The 27,453-nt window shown below is 32.6% G+C and overlaps 1 protein-coding gene and 1 long non-coding RNA gene across 2 annotated transcripts; one reads left to right on the top strand and one right to left on the bottom strand.

Annotated features, from left to right (window-relative positions):
- Positions 1–9,741: 9,741 nt before the first annotated feature.
- On the bottom strand, positions 9,742–13,749 carry LOC128173758 (uncharacterized). The gene is made up of 7 exons (XR_008242557.1): positions 13,277–13,749; positions 13,046–13,145; positions 12,471–12,547; positions 11,077–12,177; positions 10,842–10,941; positions 10,267–10,343; positions 9,742–9,973 (listed from the first exon to the last, which is right to left on the bottom strand). It is a non-coding gene; the product is annotated as an uncharacterized LOC128173758 (long non-coding RNA).
- An 8,001-nt stretch (positions 13,750–21,750) lies between these two features.
- LOC128173757 (uncharacterized) lies at positions 21,751–23,492 on the top strand. Its single transcript, XM_052839430.1, has 3 exons — positions 21,751–22,212; positions 22,941–23,067; positions 23,165–23,492. Exons 1-3 carry the CDS (start codon positions 22,144–22,146, stop codon positions 23,323–23,325), a joined length of 357 nt encoding a protein of 118 aa, XP_052695390.1. The 5' UTR covers positions 21,751–22,143; the 3' UTR covers positions 23,326–23,492.
- Positions 23,493–27,453: the final 3,961 nt, after the last annotated feature.

Here is a 27,453-nt window from a genome sequence, read left to right as displayed (position 1 = left end):
GACAAATCACGTCATTTGCATTGCACGAACAAAACGTCCGGATTATTTGAGCCAAATTCTCCACACAACCAAACAACAGAACTCAACAACAAAAATATAATTTTTTCTGGTGGAGAATCCTTAAGACCCTAACCTCAAAATGAAGCCTACAAACACCAGCACCGAAGACAGAATGATGACAAGACTTCCGTCTGTGAATGGAGCCTCAGGAACGGAATCAACAAATGCTGATCAAGAAGGACGACCGTTCGTTCCTCTTCCTCCCCCACAACTAACCACGATTGCCAGAGCACTGGACGAGCAAGTGAATCCAGAAATACCTCTACTCAATCCAGTGGCCGATTAATTGAAATGGGAAATGTTTCTTCACAAACCAGCGGACGATCAAATGTCAATGTGGCGATTACTGTGCCAAAACACAATACCATTATTCACAGCCACCAGCGCCCAAAGTTACAGTCCATCTTGAAGCATACAATAGACTGACATCGCCCCTCCAATGGTGGATGACATCCATGGCGTACGTCAGTCTGTATTCGCTGACAGACAGACCCTGGACATATTTCCATTTAACGCCACAGAATTAGTGAGGCATTGGTTTCTCACTTTGGGGGAGCAACTCAAATAAACTTAGATGTATTCAAAGAAGCATTCTTTAAAAGATTCAGAGAGGACGGCTGTGAGTCGGACCTGGACGATGTCAAACAAGAAGACCAGGAGTCAGTTGACAATTTCATTCACGTGTTCCAATTGACAGATTGTGATTTGGACTTGAGTGAGACGCATTTGGTCAGCAGAGCCATCAACAATCTCAAACCAGCGATTCGTGGCCAAATGTTTATTCTAAAGCCCAAATCAATGGAGGATCTAGGAGAAGTTGCCAAGACTCTGGAAAGCGGTTTGATGCTTACATCCTCCTCGTCTTCAGTCAACCTTAGTGAGACAATCCAAGCAACAGTGAACGCTGCAATGATCCAGATGGCACAGTTGGTGATGAACAACACCGGAGACCATGCAACTGTCGCCAGTGCGCCCGCCCAGGATCAGACCAGACACTGCACCCCCGACCATCCACCACAACAACAGACTCACAAACCTAGACGATACACACCCAACCACTCACCCCAACGGTAGCCACCCCAACGGCACAAGAATGAGAGAGTTGTACGGAAGGGAAAATGCTTCGGATGTGGTCTTTCTACATTATGGTCCCGACAACTTGGTTTCTGCATTTTTGTCTACCAAGATGTTCCAAAAGAACACCATTTAGCAGTATGGTAAACCATTCTATGGATTATATCCATTCTATGCATATCGACACAATGATTCATATTAACCACACTTAATTCTATCCACAAACTTATACCTCCGACTGCAATTGCTAGTCTAAAAACAGGCCGAGTTCAAAGGGCTTTGTTACCTTTTGTAAGAAATGTGTTAGTGGTTTGTTTGGAATGGCCACAATGAATGATGTTAATATTCTTGCAAGCCATATAAATGGCTCACAAAAACATCCAATTCTATTGTAAATGCTCTTCATCAGCACGCCTCGCACATATCGTCCTTTATGAAGGTGATGGACGAAAGGACAACTAATCTTCTAACTGACTACTAACTAATTTTACGCATCAAACGAGCTATTTTCAACAAATTTTGCTGAATATCTGCAGTTGAAACTATCACGCCATGACGTCAACAAAGCAAAAAGATGACGTCATAATACATATGAAACGCTGCGCGAAAGCGTGCGTACTCGTTCTGAACTCGGCCTTGTTAAGTTTAATTTCAACACTTCAAGACTAGTGCATGTTGCATTATTAACAAAAAATAACAATAAAGGACTTAAAAAAGAGAAACATTTTTTTCCATTAGAAATAAACTCTGTGTTCAAGATTGTTCAGCCATCATGTGCTCTAGATATATCTGCAGAGAGCTTCAACTGGCTTTTAAGTTTGTCCTCAACTTTCAACTTTTTTTCTTCTAATCGTTTGATGACAGTTGGCCGAGAGGGTACCTGGTATCTGAAATATGATATACTGCATAATATTTTACCATCAATATCCATCATGATTTTCTCAAACATTCAATATTTATTTACTTTTTAATAGTATTTTATAACAATTATTTTAAAACAATTTAACAATATTTTTAACATTGTTAAGTATTTTGCGAACAGTGATCTAATTGTTGTTTTGTTTTTGTTTTTTAAAAACATGTTTTAATTTTATGAAATTTTAATGTGCAAATAATTTACTTAATTTTTTTTTAAAAATTCCTACACATTAATAATAAATATTTATACATACAAGACTGTGATATAATCTTATGACTAATATTAATTTCATAAAATCATATAACCATTAGGCATTAGCCATTCATATATTTTGGAACATCAACGTTAGACAATTTTACAGATACCTCGGATCTAAGAGTTTCACAAAGGCCCTGACGTAAATATTATCAACAATGCTCAGAGGTAAAACCTTGCCAATGATCATTTTGTTCAATGCATCATCAATTGCTGACTGCCTTTCTGAACTTATTTCCCAACAGGTTTATTAGATTTGAAAAAAGTAGCAAGACGAGGTTGACTCTTTTGTTTTCATATTGGTTCTATATCACCTGCTTTGTTCGCTATCGATGTGCATTCGAAAATTCGTCGTGTTCCCTGAAAATCGTTATTCTTATCATTAGACATTAATAGAGTCATATTATATCAAATTATTTGCTCAAAAACTGAACTTAACTATAATTGAAAAACGGCTTAGCAAAGTTACCTTTGTTTGCATACTTTTTCTTGCATACTCGGCAAATCCCGTCATGTCCAAATAAGCCTTTGTTGGGGGATCATCCGTCTTTTTGAGAAAGTTAAAGAACTTCCACACATCAGATTTTGCCTTCCCCGGGTAGGGAAATATTTCTCTCTCGTTATTATTTATCTCTTCGTCGACCTCGGACGCCATTTTCTCTCGTTTCGATTTCAATTGTATCATCGTATTATCAATGCGTACGTTTTGGTTTCGTTTTACTCTTACACATGTTTTTTGTAGCGTCAATCGATCATAAAAAATCGGAATCGATAATCGGAAGCCCATAAACGATCGACAATCGATCGTCGGCGACAATCGTTTCACCACTAGTGACTAGTTTGCTATTATTAACTAGAAACAACTTTCAAAATGCACAAAAACTCATTCGGTTATAGTATGCGATTTTAACGTTCCACTTATATCTACCACTATGTCAAACTGCATAACCGCACTATTCTTTAACAACAAAGAGCAAATTAGAAATATGTGCAATTTTCGATCATTCCAAACCTAAAGGGGTTAATTCTTATTAAATTGACGAGTTGTCATGTTGTAAATTTTGTATTTACCGCCACCCGGTAAATTCAAAATTTACAACATGACATAACCACGTAAGATCGTTTCCATCGGTTTCTAAAGGGGCGTGTAGCAATAAGCAGAACAGAAGAAATCGACAACTTATATGGCGGTAGTCGGAGGTTAAAAGGAAATAATGCGAATTTAAGTCAGCTTTTTGATTTAAAAATGCTTGTTTATATCATAAGCAGTTTGTTGTCATATGCGCTGACGCGAGCAGCTGTGGAATTGGAGCTGTCATATCCAAACAGTTTAAAGATATAAAACGATCATTTACAATTAATTTCGATGAACAGTAAGGCACAACATGGAAAAATCCCATATTTTACTTGTAATCACTTATTCGTACAGTTAAACGGAATTCACATTTAATACTTATTCGTACAGTTAAACGGAATTCGCATTTAATGATAAAAGAAGGTACTCAACTGCGCGTACGTAGAATGATCGGAAACATTTCATGTACAGTCTAATAAAATTGATAAACCCCAAAGTATATTCAATCGTTCAAAAAGTATTTCGGGTTTATATTAAATGATATCACTTAACAAAATTAATTATTGTTGTTATTATCATTTTTATTAAATTGTTTGGAGAAGACATTTAAGTAATTTAAGCACGAAAAGATTAACAAAAGTTGATGGTATTGACCTTTTTAAAGAAAAAGACAGTTTACCTTCGTCTAGTTAACTCGGTCATTATTGTTTTCGGGTAAATGTAACTTATCATCCGTATCAGAAATATATAGAGATCATTATCAAGGAACAGTTTTTGTTATTGTATTATTTACTAAGGAACAATTCTTTTGGTTGAATTATAAAATTGAGTCCATAATTGTTACTTTAAGAGTATCCATTGTTCTAGCATATTTGAATAATCAGAAACACTCCACGTGCAATCTAACAATGTTAATAAACAGGTCATTATGACAACTTGTTCTTAATGTTAATCGGAATCATTTTCAACAAATTCATGTTAATTACAAGAACTTTGTCGTTGAAGGGAAGGGTCAGGTATAACACCCCTCTAGTGAAATAGATAAACAAAAGTTTGTTTAAAACATCCAACATATACTTTATCTCATGATCTCATCTTAAGCCATAAAAATTGGTTTAATTATCTGGTCAGTGTTAAATCTCCTGCAAGCGCATGGAGGCTGCCATGATAGCATCTTTGTGACGTCAGCATACCACTTCGATAAACTGATCCACGTATTGTATAACATAACTCTGCAAGAATGGCGCAAGAAAATACGTTTGGGATAGTACGCTATGCATTTAAACCTGAATATACTGAAGAAATTGAAAATCTCCCTGCCGATAATAAATCATTAAGTCCAATTATTCCAACATTAGAGGAATGGTGTAGACTGTTTGAGGTCATGCCCACTGCCGAGGAATGCATGTTTTGCAAACACTGCGATTATACAATAGAAAATATGGGAGAGATAGGTTGTATAACTGACCATGACCAATTCGATCTTCTAATTCTTAATCCAGATGATCTCTATATTACTATCATTCAATTCATGATGTTTAAGAAACAACAAGGATGAATAACTTCCCTAGACACTGATCACACATGTGAATTGTTAAGAACTGTGAATGGGGTATGCTGACATCACAGCACATTTGGAAGTTATCGGGATGATGCGATAAAACCCGTTGATAAGCCACAACATATTTAACTCTAAACAGTGGAGAGCATCAAAATGGCAGCTCACATGACTTTGTCAAACTTTGATATTCAATCAGTGATTGTTGCTGAATTATGATCATGTTAAGAAGAATTTAGTGGTTGACATTATTTTTATGGTAAATATTAATATTTCAACTCTTCTTTACTTTTGCCTGACCTTTTCCTTTAAAACGACGTGTTTTTTTCAAAACAACAGTGAAGGACGCATCATTTTTAACGGCAAATTTATAAGTTATGAATTTTGGAGTCCCATTGAGATTATGAACAGATGAAAAGAAATGTTATTTTGCGTGTCTTATAATATTGATGTGAGCAACACTTAAACAACCCAATGTAATTTTTTAAAAAACCCAGATCTTTATTAACATACTATGTTAAACTCTATCTAAATTTTGTAACATGAATAAAATAACACGTTATCATTTGTGAATTTTTTATATACTATATTACAGTTAAATAAACACAAGCTTCAATTTTTTACCAAAATAATCACGAATAATTCAAAGTCAATATACATGATTTGCATACCTGATTGAGCAGTCAGTTGGATTTTGGCATTTACAGCATACAGGTACAGTAAGAGGATCTGAAAATTTATTTAGTTTTTATTACTGCCTCAAATAAACAGTGTCGTATATTGGCCCAGTTTTCAGTTTCACGCTGCTTTCTGTTTTCCCAACTGGTTTTGTCATTAGATTTTGTTGAAATCCTTAACTGTCTGATCTTGGTTTTCAGTTCATCAACTAGAAATTTTAAAATCATTGCATGCAACTTTTCTTATTCACACACTGTATACTGTATAATTTTTTCATTAAAGTTTTTTTGATATGATAAGTTAACATGTTTTCTGTTAAAATTTAACTGGATAGTGAAATCAAGAATTCTTATGGCAATGTGAAAAAATTTACATACCGGTACATTATCTATACATAATACATGATTTTGATACGTTGGCATTAATCATGGACATCAAGCCATCTTGCTGAACAGAAGATTCATCATTTAGAGTCCAATTACCCTCCTCTGTAATTGCCAAGATAATGATTTAAAAAAAATAAATTTATTACAAATAAAATGACCTCTACATGTGTATTCTAAATACATGATTTAAAGGGTAAAGATTAAATGCAAATAAAACCGTTATTTTCTTGTATATGAGATTTGTTGTATATGTACCTTTATTTTGGGCTATTTCTGCAAATTTTCTCGTTCTACCTGGATGTCGAATAAGTATGCCATCATTATCCCTAGCTGGAAAATGGGCATATTCCCTCTTAGCTTTTTTTCTTCGGAGGTGCAAACTTCTTGATGTAAGATTTTAGCTTTTCTTGATCAGTTTTAATTTGCCTCTGCAACCTCGCTAACTTTGCTAGGTTCTTTGTTTTATTGTCATTTTCCATGGCTCCCGCCTTTTTTTTAAAGCTTAACTGCTTCAGAAAAAATACAATAAAAGTTAGAATGAATTCAAGACTTTTATTACAGTTAAATTGTCTAAATTGCATTTAAATTAGGTGTAAAGTTGACACAACATACACTGTACATATGTTTTAGTCAACCAATAAGTTTGTCAGCACAGAACATGCAACATTGTAATACATGTATAAACATAAAATTCATCATGATGTAAAAGCTATTTGCTTTTGAGTTTTCTGTCGTTAGGTTCCCTTATATGTAGTTTAGTTTGCGTGTGTTTATTTTTAGGGTCTTCCGTCTTCAGCGGAAGACCCTTCTATTATTGTAATGTTTCTTTTTCACTTTTCTTATTATTATTATTATTATTCTTTTTTTGTCTTACAAATTTTGTGCAGGCGATTTCTCGGAGATGACTCGTTCGATTTCCTTCAAATTTTCAGGGCTGATGCCTAGTCATATGAATTTTATACCGCAGGAACAATTTTTAAAAATTCACTTCCGGTCGGAAGTTAACGTCGTTTTACGATTTTTAAAAGTCAATTTTGTTGGCGATGTTTCTCAAAAACGAGTAAAGATAGAGAATTGAAATTTTCAGAGATGATAGATCTAGCAATATCCTCGTGCACCTCGGTCAAGAGAATGTTGGCCGTCACTTCCGGTCGTCACCGGAAGCAAATTTAAAAAATGAAAATTTTCAACTTTTTGTTTAGATATATTTTTTCAAATTAGATGATAGTGACCCTTTTACTGATTCAGAATATGTAATTTGTTTTAAAATCGATCAAGGCATTCTCAAGAAATTAAGCGTCAAAGTTCTGAAGCGGAGTCCGAGTAGCTCCGTCGTTATAGTCGTGGACATGGCCCAGGCGACCCGGGTTCAAGCCTCGAGTGCCGCAAATTTTTTTTACTATTTTTTGCTTAGATCTTTGAATTGATAAGTTTAATCTTATCTATTCAAAAATTGGACGGAAGACCCACTCGTTGCTCGCAACGAGATCGAATCTAGTTATTCATATTATCTAATTTACGTACATTGTATATAGTCCTGATGAAGAGACTGTAAGAGGCTGTAGCAAAATTTGACAAATTCAATTGTTGCATGTGTTGTTGGTCATATCTATCTATCTATCATTTATTTCATCCATCGATCTGTCGAGCCCCAGCCATTCATATAAAACACCAAAACCAATTCCTTTTAGTTTGTATTTTTAAGCAGTTTGGTTGTCCACTCGAATATGTATAATGCCAAGTTTGGCTGCCATATTGAAATGGTTATCATCCAAAGAACGCTACAGGCCTATTATCAACATGCCCAAAATGGCAAAATTTGTTCATAGGCATATATAGACCCCTGCAATTCTTTTATGTCGTCCAGAACAATATTAATTCTAATAAAAATTATGAAAACAACTTCACTGAATAAAATAATGTCGAATTTAAAAACTAGTCTATTGGCCTATATCAGTGATGCTTAGATTACCTAGTCTACGTTATATGGTGTCTTGAGGAATCGATTGATAATCAGATGGATGGACATATTCTTTAAAACATTTCTTCGTTCTTAGGTCTATAGTCTACATGGAGGTAATATAGTGTCTGGCCAATGCTACACGTATAAAAAATAGTAGATGATAACGACTGAACTGCAAATTACTGAGCTGCAAAATAAAATTTGGCGAATTGTACAAATTTGAAATACAAGATAATAATCATTGATCACAAGCCCTACACATTTCTCTTTCTGTTTTACGAAAGCTTCCTTATCCCCGCTTCCTTAATGTAGGTCAGCATCCTGAAACATGATTGTGCCTATCTTATATCGGAACAACCTCTTACAATAACAAAGATGATGCCCGATACCTTCCGAAAATATATCCACTACACAGTTGAAATGATAGTGTTTAAGAGGATTTGTCAACGGTTTATATACTACTGTTTAAGACTGAGCATGCGTTGACTTTACACTCATTCAGGAAAATATAATGTATAAAAATATACACAGACAAAAACTAATCTACATGTGGGGCGACCCATGTGGAGCAGCACATTACCGCATTCTATTTTACCCTTGCACAGGGAAATATGAATAATCATAGCAGAAAAGTTATACACATATCTGTAATTGATATTTACATCAACTCCTCAGACATTTTGCAAACATCACACAAAACAAAGTTGATTCTCTGACTTGTTTTAAATTCAAACTCGCAGCGTGATACCAAGAAATGGCACAGCCATCACATTGAACCTGTAAACAAAGGAAAATGTTTACAGTAAATCTTAATAAGAAGAATTTAAAAGATAAAAAAACAAGCTTTAAAAGATACGTACATAATTTAAAATAAAATAATCTCTTGTAGAATGAATAAAAATTATTTTATTTTTTGACCGATAGTCATTCTAATAATACAGATTTCTCCTTGAAATGAAACTTGAATCATTTGAATTCAGACAGTAAAATTATATATATAATATTAATCAAATAATTACTGAAAAAATCAATTATAAAAACAATTCTAACTTAACCTTTATTTTAAAATCATAAATGTGTTATTCACATCTTTCTACAATTCATTTAATGTCTTGTCCTTAATTATGTCCACAATTTAAAATTTGCTGTCACGATGTTTTGTTCTCTCCCATTGGATCAATAATCAACAGAGATTTGTTCTGTTGATCAATAACATTAGAAAGTAACAAAGATCACATATTTATAAGCACACACATACTAACATGCATATATAATTAAACACATTCAATCACATTAAATACTTGTATTCCTGAGAAAATTGTCAGGATTGATGAGACATGCCCTTTAATACATGTAGCTAACATATAAAATTTGTTTGAACTTTTGTTTGAATCAGCTATGATCCAGTCATAGCCAAAAAGATTAAATTCACTTGATATGTAAGAATCAGTTCACCAACAAAATCAAGTAGATTTCTTTCCTATTAACAATGACAAGCAACACTTTTTCTTGTTCTTATTAAGGACCCCAAAAAATCACATGCCATAAATTTTGAAATAAAACAATCTAATTATTACAAAATCGGAATATATTACATAATATGAATTTAATTTCAGTTATGTTTTCATAAATACAATAGTTTTGACACTTCCTTAATATACTTGAAATGAAGCATATGACCTATTAGACAAATAAGATGTAAATGAGTAACAAACATCTGCAACTTCGTTTTGATGCTGGGGATGAAAAATCATTGATATCCCACTGCACGGCACATAGACGAATTTGTTGCTTAGCTTAAAAAAATAAATAAATAGATAAAAACTTGCACAGGAAAATATGAATAATCATAGCAGAAAAGTTATACACATATCTGTAATTGACATTAACATTAACTACTCAGACATTTTGCAAATATCACGCAAAACAAAGTTGATTCTCTGACTTGTTTTAAATTCAAACACACAACGTGATACCAAGAAATGGCACATCCATCACATTGAACCTGTAAATGAAGCAAAATGTTTACAGTAGATCTTAATAAGAAGAATTTAAAAGGAAAAAAAAACAAGCTTTAAAAGATACGTACATAATTTAAAATAAAATAATCTCTTGTAGAATGAATAAAAATCATAAGTTTTTTGCCGATCAGACCAATAGAAGCTTTAGTAAATCATTCTTAAAATACAGATCTCTTCTTGAAATATTTGAATTCAGACAGTACAATTATACATTTTTTTTTCCCTGAAGAAATATTAAATATTTGTTTTAATTATTATAAATGAAACGTTTACTCACCCACTTGATGCTTTTCACTTTGATATTTGGGGGTTCATGTCTTTAGCAACGTCTGCATAAATTGCTAGTGTCCTCATCTACAAAATATAAATCTCTCAAATAATGCAATTTTCTTTCTAGGAGTAATTAATTATTTTGAAACATAATTACAATTACATTTAAAATTTTATATTTTACTCTACAAGTGTTAATTGACAATGTTGAAAATTCATAATTCTCAAGTTAGAACTTTCTTTGCACTTTAAACATTGCATCATTGTCAGTAAAATCAATAACACGCACTATTTTCTGTCATAAACATGATTAATCCTCAATTCTTTCAATTATTTGAGAGAAGATATATAAATTGCAGCTCCTCCTTGATGGAGGAAAACAGAAATATTTCAGCAATGATCAAGATCCAGAGACCCAGGTGTCTTCCTCTCAAATTGTGCAAATCTTAATAATTTAACTTCCACATATACAGGTTAAACCCTAGCATATGCAGAGTTAAGGTTTTACTTTTTAACTGATGATTCTGTAATATGACTACTTTCTTAACATTTCAGTTTTCTTAACTAAACAATGCACTGTACCTTGATTATTTATGATGGTCTTCATAATGTTGCATCTCATTTCCTGCACAGTGTCCTCCGGAAGATGTAGTGATGTTTTCAAAACAACTGCTTCTGCAAACTAAAGTATAGAACAATTTTATTAAATGCATAAATCTAAGCTTTTAATAAGGGGATTGGGGGGGGGGGGGGAGGGGTGAGTAGAGACGAAGAATTTGCAATCTAATATTTGGCCTTAAAGTTAACAACGTTTTACCTTCATGCAATAAACTCCACAAGAATCACTGTCCTGTTGCTTGGAGTGGTGGATGGTATCAATTTTCCACCCTTCTGCATCATGTTCTCTATGTGTCAAGTAATTAGTTTTAAAAAAAAAATTATAAAAACAATTCTAACTCAACCTTTATTTTTAAATCTTAAATGTGTTATTCACATCATTCTACAATTCAATTAATGTCTTATGCTTACTTACGTCCACAGTTTAAAAATTAGCTGGCACGTCGTTTTGTTCTCTCCCATTGGATCAATAATCAACAGAGATTTGTTCTGTTGATCAATAACCTTAGAAAGTAACAAAGATCACATATTTATAAACACACACATACTAACATGCATATATAAATAAACAGATTCAATCACATTAAATACTTGCATTCCTGAGAAAATTGTCAGGATTGTTGAGGCATGCCCTTTAATACATGTAGCTGACATATTAATTTTGTTTGAACTTTTGTTTGAATCAGCTATGATCCAGTCATAGCCAAAAATATTAAATTCACTTTATATGTAAGAATCAGTTTACCAACAAAATCCAGTGGATTTCTTTCCTATTAACAATGGCAAGCAACACTTTTTCTTGTTCTCATTAAGGACCAAAAAAAAAAATCACATGCCATAAATTTTGAAATATTATACAATCTAATTGTTACAAAATCGGAATATATAATATAATATGAATTTAATTTCAGTTATGTTTTCATAAATACAATAGTTTTGACAATTCCTTAATATATTTGAAATGAAGCATATGACCTATTAGACAAATAAGATGTAAATGAGTAACAAACATCTGCAACTTCGTTTTGATGCTGGGGATGAAAAATCATTGATATCACACTGCACGGCACATAGACGAATTTGTTGCTTAGCTTAAAAAAATAAATAAATAGATAAAAACTTGCACAGGAAAATATGAATAATCATAGCAGAAAAGTTATACACATATCTGTAATTGACATTAACATTAACTACTCAGACATTTTGCAAATATCACACAAAACAAAGTTGATTCTCTGACTTGTTTTAAATTCAAACACACAACGTGATACCAAGAAATGGCACATCCATCACATTGAACCTGTAAATGAAGCAAAATGTTTACAGTAGATCTTAATAAGAAGAATTTAAAAGGAAAAAAACAAGCTTTAAAAGATACGTACATAATTTAAAATAAAATAATCTCTTGTAGATTGAATAAAAATCATAAGTTTTTATGCCGATCAGACCAATAGAAGCTTTAGTAAATCATTCTTAAAATACAGATCTCTTCTTGAAATATTTAAATTCAGACAGTACAATTATACATTTTTTTTTTCCCTGAAGAAATATTAAATATTTGTTTTAATTATTATAAATGAAACGTTTACTCACCCACTTGATGCTTTTCACTTTGATATTTGGGGGTTCATGTCTGTAGCAACGTCTGCATAAATTGCTAGTGTCCTCATCTACAAAATATAAATCTCTCAAATAATGCAATTTTCTTTCTAGGAGTAATTAATTATTTTGAAACATAATTGCCATTACATTTAAAATTTTATATTTTACTCTACAAGTGTTAATTGACAATGTTGAAAATTCATAATTCTCAAGTTAGAACTTTCTTTGCACTTTAAACATTGCATCATTGTCAGTAAAATCAATAACACGCACTATTTTCTGTCATAAACATGATTAATCCTCAATTCTTTCAATTATTTGAGAGAAGATATATAAATTGCAGCTCCTCCTTGATGGAGGAAAACAGAAATATTTCAGCAATGATCAAGATCCAGTGACCCAGGTGTCTTCCTCTCAAAATGTGCAAATCTTAATAATTTAACCTCCACATATACAGGTTAAACCCTAGCATATGCAGAGTTAAGGTTTTACTTTTTAACTGATGATTCTGTAATATGACTACTTTCTTAACATTTCAGTTTTCTTAACTAAACAATGCACTGTACCTTGATTATTTATGATGGTCTTCATACTGTTGCATCTCATTTCCTGCACAGTGTCCTTCTGAAGATGTAGTGATGTTTTCAAAACAACTGCTTCTGCAAACTTAAGTATAGAACAACTTTATTAAATGCATAAATCTAAGTTTTTAATAAGGGGATGGGGGGGGGGAGGAGTGAGTAGAGACGAAGAATTTACAATCTGATATTTGGCCTTAAAAGTTAACAACGTTTTACCTTCATGCAATAAACTCCACAAGAAACACTGTCCTGTTGCTTGGAGTGGTGGATGGTATCAATTTTCCACCCTTCTGCATCATGTTCTCTATGTGTCAAGTAATTAGTTTTAAAAAAATAATTATAAAAACAATTCTAACTTAACCTTTATTTTTAAATCTTAAATGAGTTATTCACATCATTCTACAATTCAATTAATGTCTTATGCTTACTTACGTCCCCAATTTAAAAATTAGCTAGCACGTTGTTTTGTTCTCTCTCATTGGATCAATAATCAACAGAGATTTGTTCTGTTGATCAAAAACCTTAGAAAGTAACAAAGATCACATATTTATAAGCACACACATACTAACATGCATATATAAATAAACAGATTCAATCACATTAAATACTTGCATTCCTGAGAAAATTGTCAGGATTGTTGAGGCATGCCCTTTAATACATGTAGCTGACATATAAATTTTGTTTGAACTTTTGTTTGAATCAGCTATGATCCAGTCATAGCCAAAAATATTAAATTCACGTTATATGTAAGAATCAGTTTACCAACAAAATGAAGTGGATTTCTTTCCTATTAACAATGACAAGCCACACTTTTTCTTGTTCTCATTAAGGACCAAAAAAAAAAATCACATGCCATAAATTTTGAAATATTATACAATCTAATTATTACAAAATCGGAATATATAATATAATATGAATTTAATTTCAGTTATGTTTTCATAAATACAATAGTTTTGACAATTCCTTAATATATTTGAAATGAAGCATATGACCTATTAGACAAATAAGATGTAAATGAGTAACAAACATCTGCAACTTCGATTTGATGCCGGGGATGAAAAATCATTGATATCACACTGCACGGCACATAGAAGAATTTGTTGCTTAGCTTAAAAAAATAAATAAATAGATAAAAACTTGCACAGGAAAATATGAATAATCATAGCAGAAAAGTTATACACACATCTGTAATTGACATTTACATCAATTACTCAGACATTTTGCAAACATCACACAAAACAAAGTTGATTCTCTGACTTGTTTTAAATTCAAACACACAGCGTGATACCAAGAAATGGCACATCCATCACATTGAACCTGTAAATAAAGCAAAATGTTTACAGTACATCTTAATAAGAAGTATTTAAAAGAAAAAACAAACAAGCTTTAAAAGATACGTACATAATTTTAAATAAAATAATCCCTTGTAGAATGAATGAAAATCATAAGTTTTTGGCCGATCAGACCAATAGAAGCTTTATTGAATCATTCTTGTAATACAGATTTCTCCTTGAAATCAAACTAAAAAAAATTGAATTCAGACAGTAATATTATATTTTTTCCCCTGAAGAAATATATGTTTTAATCATTATAAATGAAACGTTTACTCACCCACTTGATGCTTTTCACTTTGATGTTTGTGGGTTCATGTCTGTAGCAACGTCTGCATAAATTGCTAGTGTCCTCATCTACAAAATATAAATCTCTCAAATAATGCAATTTTCTTTTTAGGAGTAATTAATTATTTTGAAACATTATTACCATTACAATTAAAATTTTATATTTTACTCTACAAGTGTTAATTGACACTGTTGCAAATTCATAATTCTCAAGTTAGAACTTTCTTTGCACTTTAAACATTGCATCATTGTCAGTGAAATCAATAACACACACTATTTTCTGTGATAAACATGATTAATCCCCAATTCTTTCAATTATTTGAGAAAAGATATATTAATTACAGCTCCTCCTTGATGGAGGAAAAAAGAAATATTTCAGCAATGGTCAAGATCCAGTGACCCAGGTGTCTTCCTCACAAATTGTGCAAATCTTAATAATTTAACTTCTACATATACAGGTTAAACCCTAGCATATGCAGAGTTAAGGTTTTACTTTTAAACTGATGATTCTGTGATATGGCTACTTTCTTTACATTTCAGTTCTCTTTTCTTAACTAAACAATGCACTGTACCTTGATTATTTATGATGATCTTCATAATGTTGCATCTCATTTCCTGCACAGTGTCCTTCGGAAGATGTAGTGATGTTTTCAAAACAACTGCTTCTGCAAACTAAAGTATAGAACATTTTTTTTAAATGCATAAATTTAAGTTTTTAATAAGGGGATGGGGGGAGTGAGTAGAGACGAAGAATTTACAATCTGATATCTGGCCTTAAAGTTAACAATGTTTTACCTTCATGCAATAAACTCCACAAGAATCACTGTCCTGTTGCTTGGAGTGGTGGATGGTATCAATTTTCAACCCTTCTGTATCATGTTCTCTATGTGTCAAGTAATTAGTTTTAAAAAAGTAATTATAAAAACAATTCTAAAAAAAAGTAATTATAAAAACAATTCTAACTTAACCTTTATTTTTAAATCTTAAATTCACATTATTCTACAATTCAATTAATGTCTTTTACTTACTTACGTCCACAGTTTAAAAATTAGCTGGCACGTTGTTTTGTTCTCTCCCATTGGATCAATAATCAACAGAGATTTGTTTTGTTGATCAATAACCTTAGAAAGTAACAAAGATCACATATTTATAAGCACACATATACTAACATGCATATATAAATAAACACATTCAATCACATTAGATACTTGTATTCCTGAGAAAATTGTCTGGATTGTTGAGGCATGCCCTTTAATACATGTAGCTGACATATAAATTTTGTTTGAACTTTTGTTTGAATCAGCTATGATCCAGTCATAACCAAAAATATTAAACTCACTTTATATGTAAGAATCAGTTTACCAGCAAAATCCAGTGGATTTCTCTCCTATTAACAATGACAAGCAACACTTTTTCTTGTTCTCATTAAGGACCAAAAAAAATCACATGCCATAAATTTTGAAATATTATACAATCTAATTGTTACAAAATCGGAATATATTATATAATATGAATTTAATTTCAGTTATGTTTTTATAAATACAATAGTTTTTACACTTCCTTAATATATTTGAAATGAAGCATGTGACCTATTAGACAAATAAGATGTAAACGAGTAACATACATCTGCAACTTCGTTTTGATGCCGGGGATGAACAATCATTGATATCACACTGCACGGCACATAGAAGAATTTGTTGCTTAGCTGAAAAAAAAAAATAGATAAAAACTCTAAAAAAGCATATAAAAACATAATCGCATACGACTACGTAAATCTATCTCTGTCATATACACTTGCAATTAATTATTTATTAATAAATAACAAATATTAAATTAATTGGCCATTGCTTACTAACACTACAAATAATCCCAAGGTAAGCATCAATTATCTACGAAAAAACCACGCTCAGACATGCTAGTATATGAATAAAAGGTTAGTAACTAAATAAACAAACATAAAGCTTATATACAATAAATGATAACAAAGGAACAAAAAGAATATCATGAAAAGAAGCACCTGACAACATGGCTAAACAACTTCCTATCTGTCATACAAAGAGTCCGAAAATACTTTCCCTGTCCCGTCATGTTCAAAGGAGAATATATTGTCTTTGCTGTTGATAAACACGCGCAATCTCCAGCACTGAGTATCTGTAATAGCACAATTGTGTTTAAATAGCTGTATTAAAACAATTGTAGAGTTCATAACTAATGTCATTCGTTGACATCCGAAATGGCACCAGTCTAGGAAGCATTAGTTCTGTGCAGTCATCATTTGTATCCAGGCCCTTTCCTCTGATGTGCACGATGAAGGAGGCGGAACGGTATCTCTGTAATATACTTAGAACCTGGTCAAGATACCGTGGATTTTGCACTGAGCCGCCTCCAATACATGTACCAAAATATGAAACACTATGCAGACCTAGAATGTCAACCTTTGATGAATATCTGGTATTTCCAATAAAGTTGCCAATTCGAATTACGTGCGAGTCTCACAGAAAGAGCGTAGACATAACACAGTCACGTGATGTTTGTTAACACTGATATTAAGTCGAGATAAGTATTACACATTTCTACAATAAAAAAAAACTTGAGAAACGTCAGTACCTAGTCACTAATCGCAAAATGTTATCCTGATCATGCTTATGAATGAAAGCACTCGGGCGGAATAGTTTACGATTTGCTCGTTATTTGCATAACTTATGTTTATAATTGTTTTATTTATGTAAATAAATAAATTTTACTATTTCTGCAATTATTGATATCCCTTCCAGTGATATCTCACGTGTGGAATATTTTTTTCCGGATTGTGGTACCAGAATCGCACAAGTTTTAAAATATCTCTGCGATGGCATACGACATCTCTTAGTTTTAGATCTTCCTGCAATGGCTTTATTTTCCGAAATTTGAATCTTGAGTCCATAAATACTCCCGTGTGAAATAGCGTTGTCCAGAAAAGCTTGTACTTTTCTTTTCTCAGGACCCCATTTCGTTCGTTTGTCAAAACTGGCTCTGATAACCACATCTATTATTTTCATCTGTGATACATGGTATACATAAACAAAGCCGACATTCTTCGGAGTTTTTAGAAATTATTCTTTCACAAACTCATTCAAGAATGTTCTTTCAAACTCAGTTTCTTTAATGTTATTTTATGTTATTTCCTGCGTTTTCTTGGTACACTTTGCTTAAATTAGTTTTTGATGGAATAGACATAACAACGAATGCATATTCCGTGTGGAGGAAACATTCGATGGATACAAGTGTTGAGACTAGAAGACCGAGTCCACGAAGTTGAAAGCCAAAAGAAAACCTTCACGGAGCAAAAGCCTGAGGGGGTACTGGGAAACAGTCTGTTCTATTTTCTAAAGCAGAAGTAATTTCTGAAGGATTGGGGCAGTTATAGGCAATCTGGTATCCTCTCTCTTGCCAAGAGCTTGACAACCTTTTAAAATTTTCTTTGTCACAAAGGCTTGTGTTTAGTCAGGCAAGTCGAAGGTTTTATTATGTACATAACAAATGGCTGATATATGCGAGGAAATATGGCCGGGAGAATAATTTTCGATAAATAAATGGCCAATAACATTGCATATTTCAACTACTGGAATTGGGAGTGAAAGTATTGCATTGTACATACATGACTAATGTTAAAGGACTATGTGCGGTATGGTCAAATATCTGCCCCCGATTTCAACCAATTTTTAAATAGTATCGCATAAAAATGAAATCTTCACAAATCATTGTAAAGAGGATGCCTATAACTTTAATAATGATTTTAGTCATCATTGCTCACTCCCTGTTTATCTATGACGTCACCTAAATGACCTAATTCCCGCAAATTTGCAAACAAATGAAGATATTCTCATTTTTGCTCTATATTTTGCATTCGGAAGTATAGAGCGCAGGTCTGCTCAAGTGCGATTTTAACATATGTTTTTCTTCAGATAGTTATACATATTATACTAAAAAATGGTACTTGAGCAAGCCTGCGCTCGATGTTTCCCAGTCAAATAACCATCGGAAAACACCCATATTTTGCTACAAAACATCAATTTATCAAAATAATGCAATATTCATGACGTCATTTCTACATTATGACGTCACTGTGGTGATAACCTTTTACACCTTTATTTCCAATATGATTTTAACTATCTTTCACCTTATTTTAAAGCTCTTTCTAAAACTTTGATTTTGGGGGGCAAAAATTGCATAAAACCGCACTTAGTCCTTTGTTTTTAAACATCTCTTTTTTCCAGTTAATAAAATATATCCCAATTTTATAAATTAAATAAGATGTATTTATAATCAGGGCAATTATAAAGTCTTCAAAATGAAAAAGGCCATCATTCGGGGTAAAAATTACCCACATGTGTCAAACTTTACAGACACAAAGAGTTGATACTTGATTACTTCGTTTGGGAAACCTAACTAGTTTACCCGTTGAACATCGTATGTGTACCTGCAACTCGTACATCTTCTCCTGCTGTTTTCTTTTGTTAGACCCTGTTTCATTCATTTTTGGATGCAGAAGGTGTTTAAGCTTCCGTAATGTGATGCCAGTTTTTGCAGATGGCTGGAATAAGAATCTTACACAAGGTTTTGCTTTGATGACATAAAGGAGCAAAAAAGTGTGTATATAAACAAAAATCATGTCATTTAAATGTTTGGTCAGGATTTGTTTGTTTGATGTCTTTAAGCACAGCAGATTTGATTATTTACAAAGACATGTGCTTTCTTACTATAAAATATGAACTAGAACTGTCCTAATGGGACTAATACCCCCGCAAGGCTAATTTTAAATTGGACAAATAATTGAATTGAATAATAAAGGTTTGGAACACATACAAATAAAAAAAATCGAGAATTGTAAAAAAAAAAAGTAAACACAGAAAAATTGTCAGAATTTCACTGTAAATACATATGTATAACAGTAATATATTTACAAGACAGAATATACGCAGTTGAAAGCCAAAAGAAAAACTGCACGGAGCAAAAGCCTGAGGGGTTACTTGGAAACAGTACGTTTTAATTTCTAAAGCAGAAGTAATTTCTGAAGGATTTGGGCAGTTATAGGCAATTTGATATACTCTCTCTTGCCAAGAGCCTGACAACCTTTTAAAATGTTCTTTGTCACAAAGGCTTGTGTTTAGTCAGGCAAGTCGAAAATGTTATTATGTACATAACAAATGTCTGATATATGCGAGAAAATAGGGCTAGGAGAATAATTTTCGATAAAAAATACATGAGTTATGATTTTCTTAGCGGGGGGTATCAATTGTGAGCTTGCTCACAGTACCTCTAGTTTATGTTTTTGTTTTATGTTTTGTTAATAACTTTCTTTGACTGGTATCTTGTATTTAAAAGGGCTATTATGATCTGAAGTTTACAAGTATGAATAGAATTAACTACACATATACCAAGCAGAATCTTAAGAAAGCAGGCCAATTTTATTAAAAAGTTTGTGATATTCAGGTGCATAGCCAAAATGGAAATAAGTGTACGCATGAAATGGCCGGGGATTCTGGGGGTTTACCAAAATTTTAAGTCATCATCCTGCAAAAGATATCATGCTTCATCCCTTTTCTCTAGCAAATGCGTAGCACTGAAAACAGTTTCCCAGTTTGAGATGGCTCAACAAAGGAGGCATTTAAATATTAGTATTGTTTATAATGGTTTATCATCAGAAAATACTTTTTTTTTTTTTATTTATTAAATTGTTCTGTAGAATATTAGATACTTTTGCAACCCTTAGCTCATTTACTCATCAAATTTATGGTCTGGATAAACAGTATAACACGAATTAACAGCTGCACTATATATCTTGGCTATTATGTTTTCCCTTAAATTTTGGAAGAATGTTTGGCAATGATTCAATAAAAGACTTTTAATTTGATTGCGCATACTTGCGGAATATAGATTTAAAATGAACAATGTTAAAGACATAAAACAATTTGAAACAGGTAGTGTTGGATAGTAAATTCTTTTTACTCCAAGTAATAATAATAATAATCTCTCTCTCTCTCTCTCTGAATTCCCCTTTCTTTATGAATGATGTGTACGCACTTGTTAAAGCACCTACGCGCCTGATATTAAATTTCAATCACTTAGTTGCTAGGAACATAGTGTATATTAATGGCCTTTTTAAGTGATGTTTGTGTTTAGTTTTTTGTTATGAAATTTAAGTTTAAGAAAACTGGGTTGTTTGCTTGTTTGAACGTCCAGTGAACTATTGTTTCCACGAACAATATTGAAAGATACAAATGAAATATGTTGTTTTAATACTTTATTAAATATACAAAGAGAAAAAACATGATTTTTAAAAGAATTGTGATTTAATTTAAATTTCTGTCATTGTAGTTGACAGTGAATTACCCTAGTGGAGAAAAATCAGCATTCGTCAGAGATGATGTCATAAAACAAATCTGTACAGCAGTTTATAGAAATCAAAATGTTATTAACTGTATTCTTGAAATCATATGCAAATCAGATCCAACATCTAAAGCAACAGTAGCATCAAAACTAATCAACAGAGAGTGTGAAGGACTGTGCAAAAGAGGAACTTGTAGTATTATCCAAGATACAAGTTATAAAGGTTTATTCGACTTCACGTAGGACGACTTTCGCAAGGAAATTCAAATTCAGGCTCCTAACACTTTGAAGATTATCTCGGCAACGGTTTGCAACCCTACAATTACACCCACGCCAAAGAAACAGCTCTGCATACTTCCTACTTTTGCGTCAGGAGTACATGGCAGATTCCAAGAAATGTCTAATCTACATTACCAGATAGGACTGATTTTGGCACATGGAGGATGTACAGTCAGGGTACATATCTTATCATTAGATTACTTTGTAATGTTCCCAGTGCCATGATTAAGAGCAAACAAAGTGTTATATTAAATATTGATATGTACATTATTGGCATAATGCTATAATAATGTGCATCCATGCAAACAATCAGCTACATGTCTAATTAAGAGAGTAACAAAACCACAAAAGTTTATCGAAGGCTAACTATCAGATTTAAAAAAAATGTTATGAGTAATTAAACATTAACTATTGTAGGATATTGAGAGACTGTCCAGGATAGGTATCTGTACATCACCACGCTCCATCCAGAACAAACTTTTGTCGTGGGAAGAACACCTTGATAGCGAGATACTGAGTTTGAAAGAGAAATGGGCAAATGGAGATAAACAGAAGTATCAGTTAATTGGAGATAACTGGGATAAGACCATTGTGCCATCATATAGAACCAGTCAGTGTAAGACCTTATCTCTGCATTTGTTTCATATCATAGCAGTTGTTGATAGGATTATCCCTACACCTAGACATGAAGCAGGAAAAAGACTTTCTATCAGTGATTACATACCATCCCTGGAAGAACAAGAAATCTTAATCCAGGAATTAACTTTGCTGGTTGCAACATCAGTTGTCCAGAATTTAGAACAGATCAACAAAGCCATGGCGGACCTATTTCCCATGCATTTGCAGCATGATCACAGCGATAAAGTTGGCATGAAAACCCAACAGGTAAGAGAGTATATATGAATCTTTCAAATTAAGTGTACTCAAATATAATTTTCCACTCTAAAATGTCTAAGGTAATTTCAGTGATTTTTAAATATTTGAAAACTTCTTATAACACAAAACTGGGTACCAGTAATTTAAAATACAGCAAAACTCGAATATAACGAACACGGATATAGCGAATTTACGGCTATAAAGAATTATTATTCATGTCCCGGCAAATTTCTTATATAAACCTATAGAAAATTGATGCATATAACGAACACGGCTATAACGAATTTACGGCTATAACGAAGTAATTTTAAGACCCCCGCTGGAAAATTTTTAACGTATTTCATCATTTTATAACGATTTTTTTCCATTTCAAATTTCATTGAAGAAACATGCAATTTCAAGATGGATATATAAAATACTCAAATTCAAATGGTATAAGGAATTTTTAAAAAAATTGAAATGAAATGGTTATATTAACATTTTTTGTAAATTTTATAACTTACGATAGTTTAGAAAACTGTTATCCGGAAAAACCCTTAATTATTTTATAACGAATTCGCTATAATATTTTTTACGAATTCGTTATAAACGTATAGCGAATTACGGCTATAACGAAGTTTTTTCTATGGTCCCTTGAAATTCGTTATAAACGAGTTTTGCTGTATAGTCAAACATAATTAAAGCCTTCTCATATTCAGTATGCACATTTAACATATAATGTTAATGTCTGTCTTTAGTTTCCTTTGGGTCTTTTTGACTGCAATGAGACAAAGAATCAAGAGGTGATCAAGCTGCTGAAGTTTTTGACAGAGAAATATGTACCCCTTGATGGTGATGAAGTAATTGATGAAGTCTTCTTTGGAGGTTTGTGTAGTAAAATGTTCGATGCAATTTACATATCTTGAGAAAAACGCAGTGTGTCCTATACATGTATAAGGTTCTATTGACTTATAATTTCTAGGAGACAGGTTAACAGATGAGCGTGTTCAAGGAGTGCAACGAGCAATGGAAAATGCCGAAACTTCCAAGGGAAAACTACAAGGTTTTATATCAAAGATTGAGGATTGGTATCGCATGATGAATTTTCTTGACGTACGTTTATGGGAATTTGATTTGTTTTGAAATACGATTGTCATGTTCTATCATGCTGATTTCCTGTGAATTTTTTTTAAAGTTAAATTGACCTCAATAAAAACAGACTGCATTTATAGTAGTGAGGGTAGTAGTCTGAAGTAAGTATAGGGTCACCAATGACCTTGATACCTAGGTCAAGGTCAGGTCATATTAGGTCAAAGTCAGGTCACCTGGGTCACTAGGTCAGGGTCATGTCAACTGAGGTCAGGTCACCTGGGTCACTAGGCCAGGGTTATGTCAACTGAGGTCGAGTTCAGGTCACCTGCTAAGGTCAGGTCACCTTGAGAAATGAGTTCAGGGTAAAGTCCGCCTGGATAACTTTTGAGGTCACTAACAGTCATCCTGATAATTAGAACAGGCTAATGTCACCTTCAGAAGGTCACCTTGATATTTTCCTTTATAAATATGTACGGTTTATACCACAATGTGTTTTAAAACAGCAATGGATGAATTTAAGAACTATATATGCCTAAATCAATGTTTACGGTATATATACCAGAATGTACTACAAGTGAAAAATTGATGGAAGAGTAACTGAAGATTTTTCTCCTTCTGAAGGTACGTTTTATTTTTATCTAGATTTTACGCCAAGTCCAATAAGAGTTTATGATTATACGATGCTACAGGAACATGAAACATTCTGGGCTGTGGTCAAAATCTGTCTTTGGTAATAACTTTATTTGGAGAAACACGACAAAAAATTCGTACTGTTTGTAATTATATTTTAATAGCGACTCAATACATGCATAAACAGGATTGTATATATGGTAAAACATCGCTAGACTTTAAGTACATAAAAAATAAAGGTCAATACCTTTTTGTTCATTTCACAAGCAATATTTACAACAAGTTTCTTACTTATATAAACACTTTTCGATCTCATATCAATACTTGCCGGTGAGATCTCATGATTATTATTTCAAGCTGTTCTATATCCAGAAACATTTGTTTCTGGAGACCCATTTAAACTTCGAATAGTAATTTTATATGTTTCACTGTATAAAAATTGATAATTGTTTTTTTTCATATCGCAAGCGATTGGGCTTATCGAAGGGAAATAAACTTAGCCCGCTTCTTCTCTGGTTCATCTCATTTATCGGTGAGATAATTAACTATTATCTCACTTTGTTCCATGTCCTGCATTATTCTCTTCTGTAGAGCCTTTAAAACTTTAAATTCCCGCGTGGCAGTGACCCGTGGCTCTGTAAGCCTCCGGTTAAGAGCTTCGTATTTCTTTGGACTCTTTTTCCTAAACAAAAACAAAAAATATGTTAAAATTAATGTTATTTATCAGATAGAATATATATTTATTCTTTGATATACCTAATTGTTCATTTAGTCATATGTGTAAGAGAGAGAGAGAGAGAGAGAGAGAGAGAGAGAGAGAGAGAGAGAGAGAGTTAACAATATATATATATTTATAGTCAAATCAATTAAATTACCTGAAAGTCGTCAAGATAGAATCCTCAACGTTGGTAAATGGTGCAGAACTGGCGGGTGGCCAGTTCTCATCCAGAGGCGGAGGGTATGTACAACTAGTGGTACTACTGGGGCTACTGGATGTGTATTTATTTAATAGAAAAATGATAAAAGAAAATAATAATGCGTCAGAATTTATCCAAGGATATTGGTATTAGCTTACAAAATAATCATAAATATTTTTTTTAAATAGTGAATATCATTACCTTTTGAAAGGTATTTCTGTTTTCACTTCTCTGTCCTTTATAATTTTTATTTCGCTAGCTGGTTGTGTATTGTTAAGCAGAGTTATTAATACGGAAGTCTCCTCCGTCTTAGCTTCAGTTTTGGGAGTTAGACTTTCAGGACAAGGAGGCCTTTTAAAGAAATTGACCAAATTAAATAACCTACCTTATTATATACAGATTTAAAATGCATATATCAACATCTGAGTCACGGACTTTTCTTAATTACGGAAATACAATGATGGCGTAATTATAAAACATTAAATTTATACTTATAAATCAATAATCATCGTAAAAATGAATAAACCCTTCTTTAAAAAGTTGTTCCATACCTTGAAGAGGGAGGAACTTGTTCATCGATCTGTTCCCAGAGATCATCAAAGTCTGTGGATGTTGCAAAATCACTGTATAATCAAAGAAAAAAAAATGAAGAGAAATTTAAGACGTGCGTTTGCAAGACCATTAATCGCACGCGCACGCACACCCACCCCCACCCCACACACTCACATCCCCCCCCCCACACACACACACAGTGCGCGCGTTTATTCCCTTTTGGCATTACAAATAACTTAATTGTAAGAATTGATTTTATCGCAGATAGTTTTTTAAAAAGCAAAACTAAACATATATATTTTAGATATTTAAATTAAAAATTGTATAATATGTGATAATTCTTACAAAATATTTATTTTAAAAGTTTACATGTTAAAAAATATGATCTAAATGCTAATTAAACTCTTGAATCGGTTTTTCTCAAATTAATTATGACAGTATTTTAAAAAACTATTTGACTTACAATAAATCAGAGAAATCCGCCATGGTAACCTCTGCTTTTGGAAAGTCGAGTGGTAAATTGTCTAAACAAATTTGGATTTTATACCCACTTTTAATTTATTTAAGTACATCTTTTTCTTATATATCCTTTGAAAAAAACACGTGGAAGGACGTGGAAGGGAAAAGTGATAATATAGCACTTTTTTGGGGAGATCTTTTAATTTATTTAAGTACATCTTTTTCTAATATATCCTTTGAAAAAAAACACGTGGAAGGACGTGGAAGGGAAAAGTGATGATATAGCACTTTTTTTTACACGTTCTCTCTGATTGAGATATAAGGAAAGTCATGCACAATTAACGATCTAATTTGTCGCATCCGTTTTATTATCAGCCGAATCCTTTTTATTAATTATCAGTAGCATCCCATCTGCCTTAAAACAACGAGAAAATGTTTGTAATTTTATACGTGAAGCAATTAACATAAGAAAATGATACTTATCTACTACCATTGTACAGTTGTAGATCTATATCCTCATGATTCATTGCAATTGATATGTGTACTACGTGTAAGACGTGCCATATGTGGTTTGTCATTAATTAATAAAAATAAAATACAAAGCGTTTTGCACTTTATAAAGTGTAATTTATTATTTATCTATGCATAAGCATGTGTTGTAATAATTAAATTTTAGTGCTCGCTGTCCGTTTTGTTAATCTTTATAACTTTTAGTTTCAAATGGGGTTTTTTTCTGAGTGTTTTTCTGAGCTTTGTCGGAAAGGCCCGAGAAGATGCGATTGACCACTCCACTGTAAAATAGCTAGTAATATATTCTGTTAGATCTAATTAAGACTGTTGTTCAATGAAAGGAATTTTGACAGTATTAACTTATCATTATGTTGATATTATTTTTTTGTATAATATTTTGTAAATTGAACATTAATCAAGGACTCACAAAGGGTATATAAGTACATTAAGTTATAATTATAATCAACTAACAAAATCTTTCTTCGTCACATGAAGTATGATTACACAGAGTGTATTTATTACAATATAATGACATTAAATTGTATGAGGGTACAACATAATCAAGCCTATAGTCATTATCCCCCTCCCCCTGAAGGGCCTCAATTACATTGTACATACGGGTGTTAAAAAAAAAGAGAGGGAAATTACGGTCACATGGTCTTTGACAGCTTTGACAATGTGGCGCATGTTGGGCTTTCTCTTAATTTTTGTGACGGGTTATTATGCTGAAGATCAGCGCGGAATTCAATGGTGTATCAAATACACTCAGTGTTGGGAAGTTTACGTGGAATCGGGAAAATTTAGACAAGTTTTCGTCTCCAAATGCGCACATTCCATCGTGATTATCGAGGGCACATTAAAAGTGGCAGTGCGCGACATGGAGGGACATCAATGTCGTAAGTAAAACAATTATTACTTTCGTAGAAAATTATATATTAAACACTTTGTCAAATCTGAATTATTATAAGATATCATTTAGATCATGTATTTGCGAGAAATTTGACAATATGATATGTGTAACTATTCGAGATAAACATTTTTCAGACACCAGAGGGATTTGCACGAAGCGTTTGCAATCTAATATAACCCCTCCCTCAATAACTCCACTTCC

This window comes from Crassostrea angulata, chromosome 2 (genome assembly GCF_025612915.1).
Source record: "Crassostrea angulata isolate pt1a10 chromosome 2, ASM2561291v2, whole genome shotgun sequence".
NCBI lineage: Eukaryota > Metazoa > Mollusca > Bivalvia > Ostreida > Ostreidae > Magallana > Magallana angulata.
Note: the sequence above shows the minus strand (reverse complement) of the source record. Positions and strands in the feature narration are given on the sequence as shown.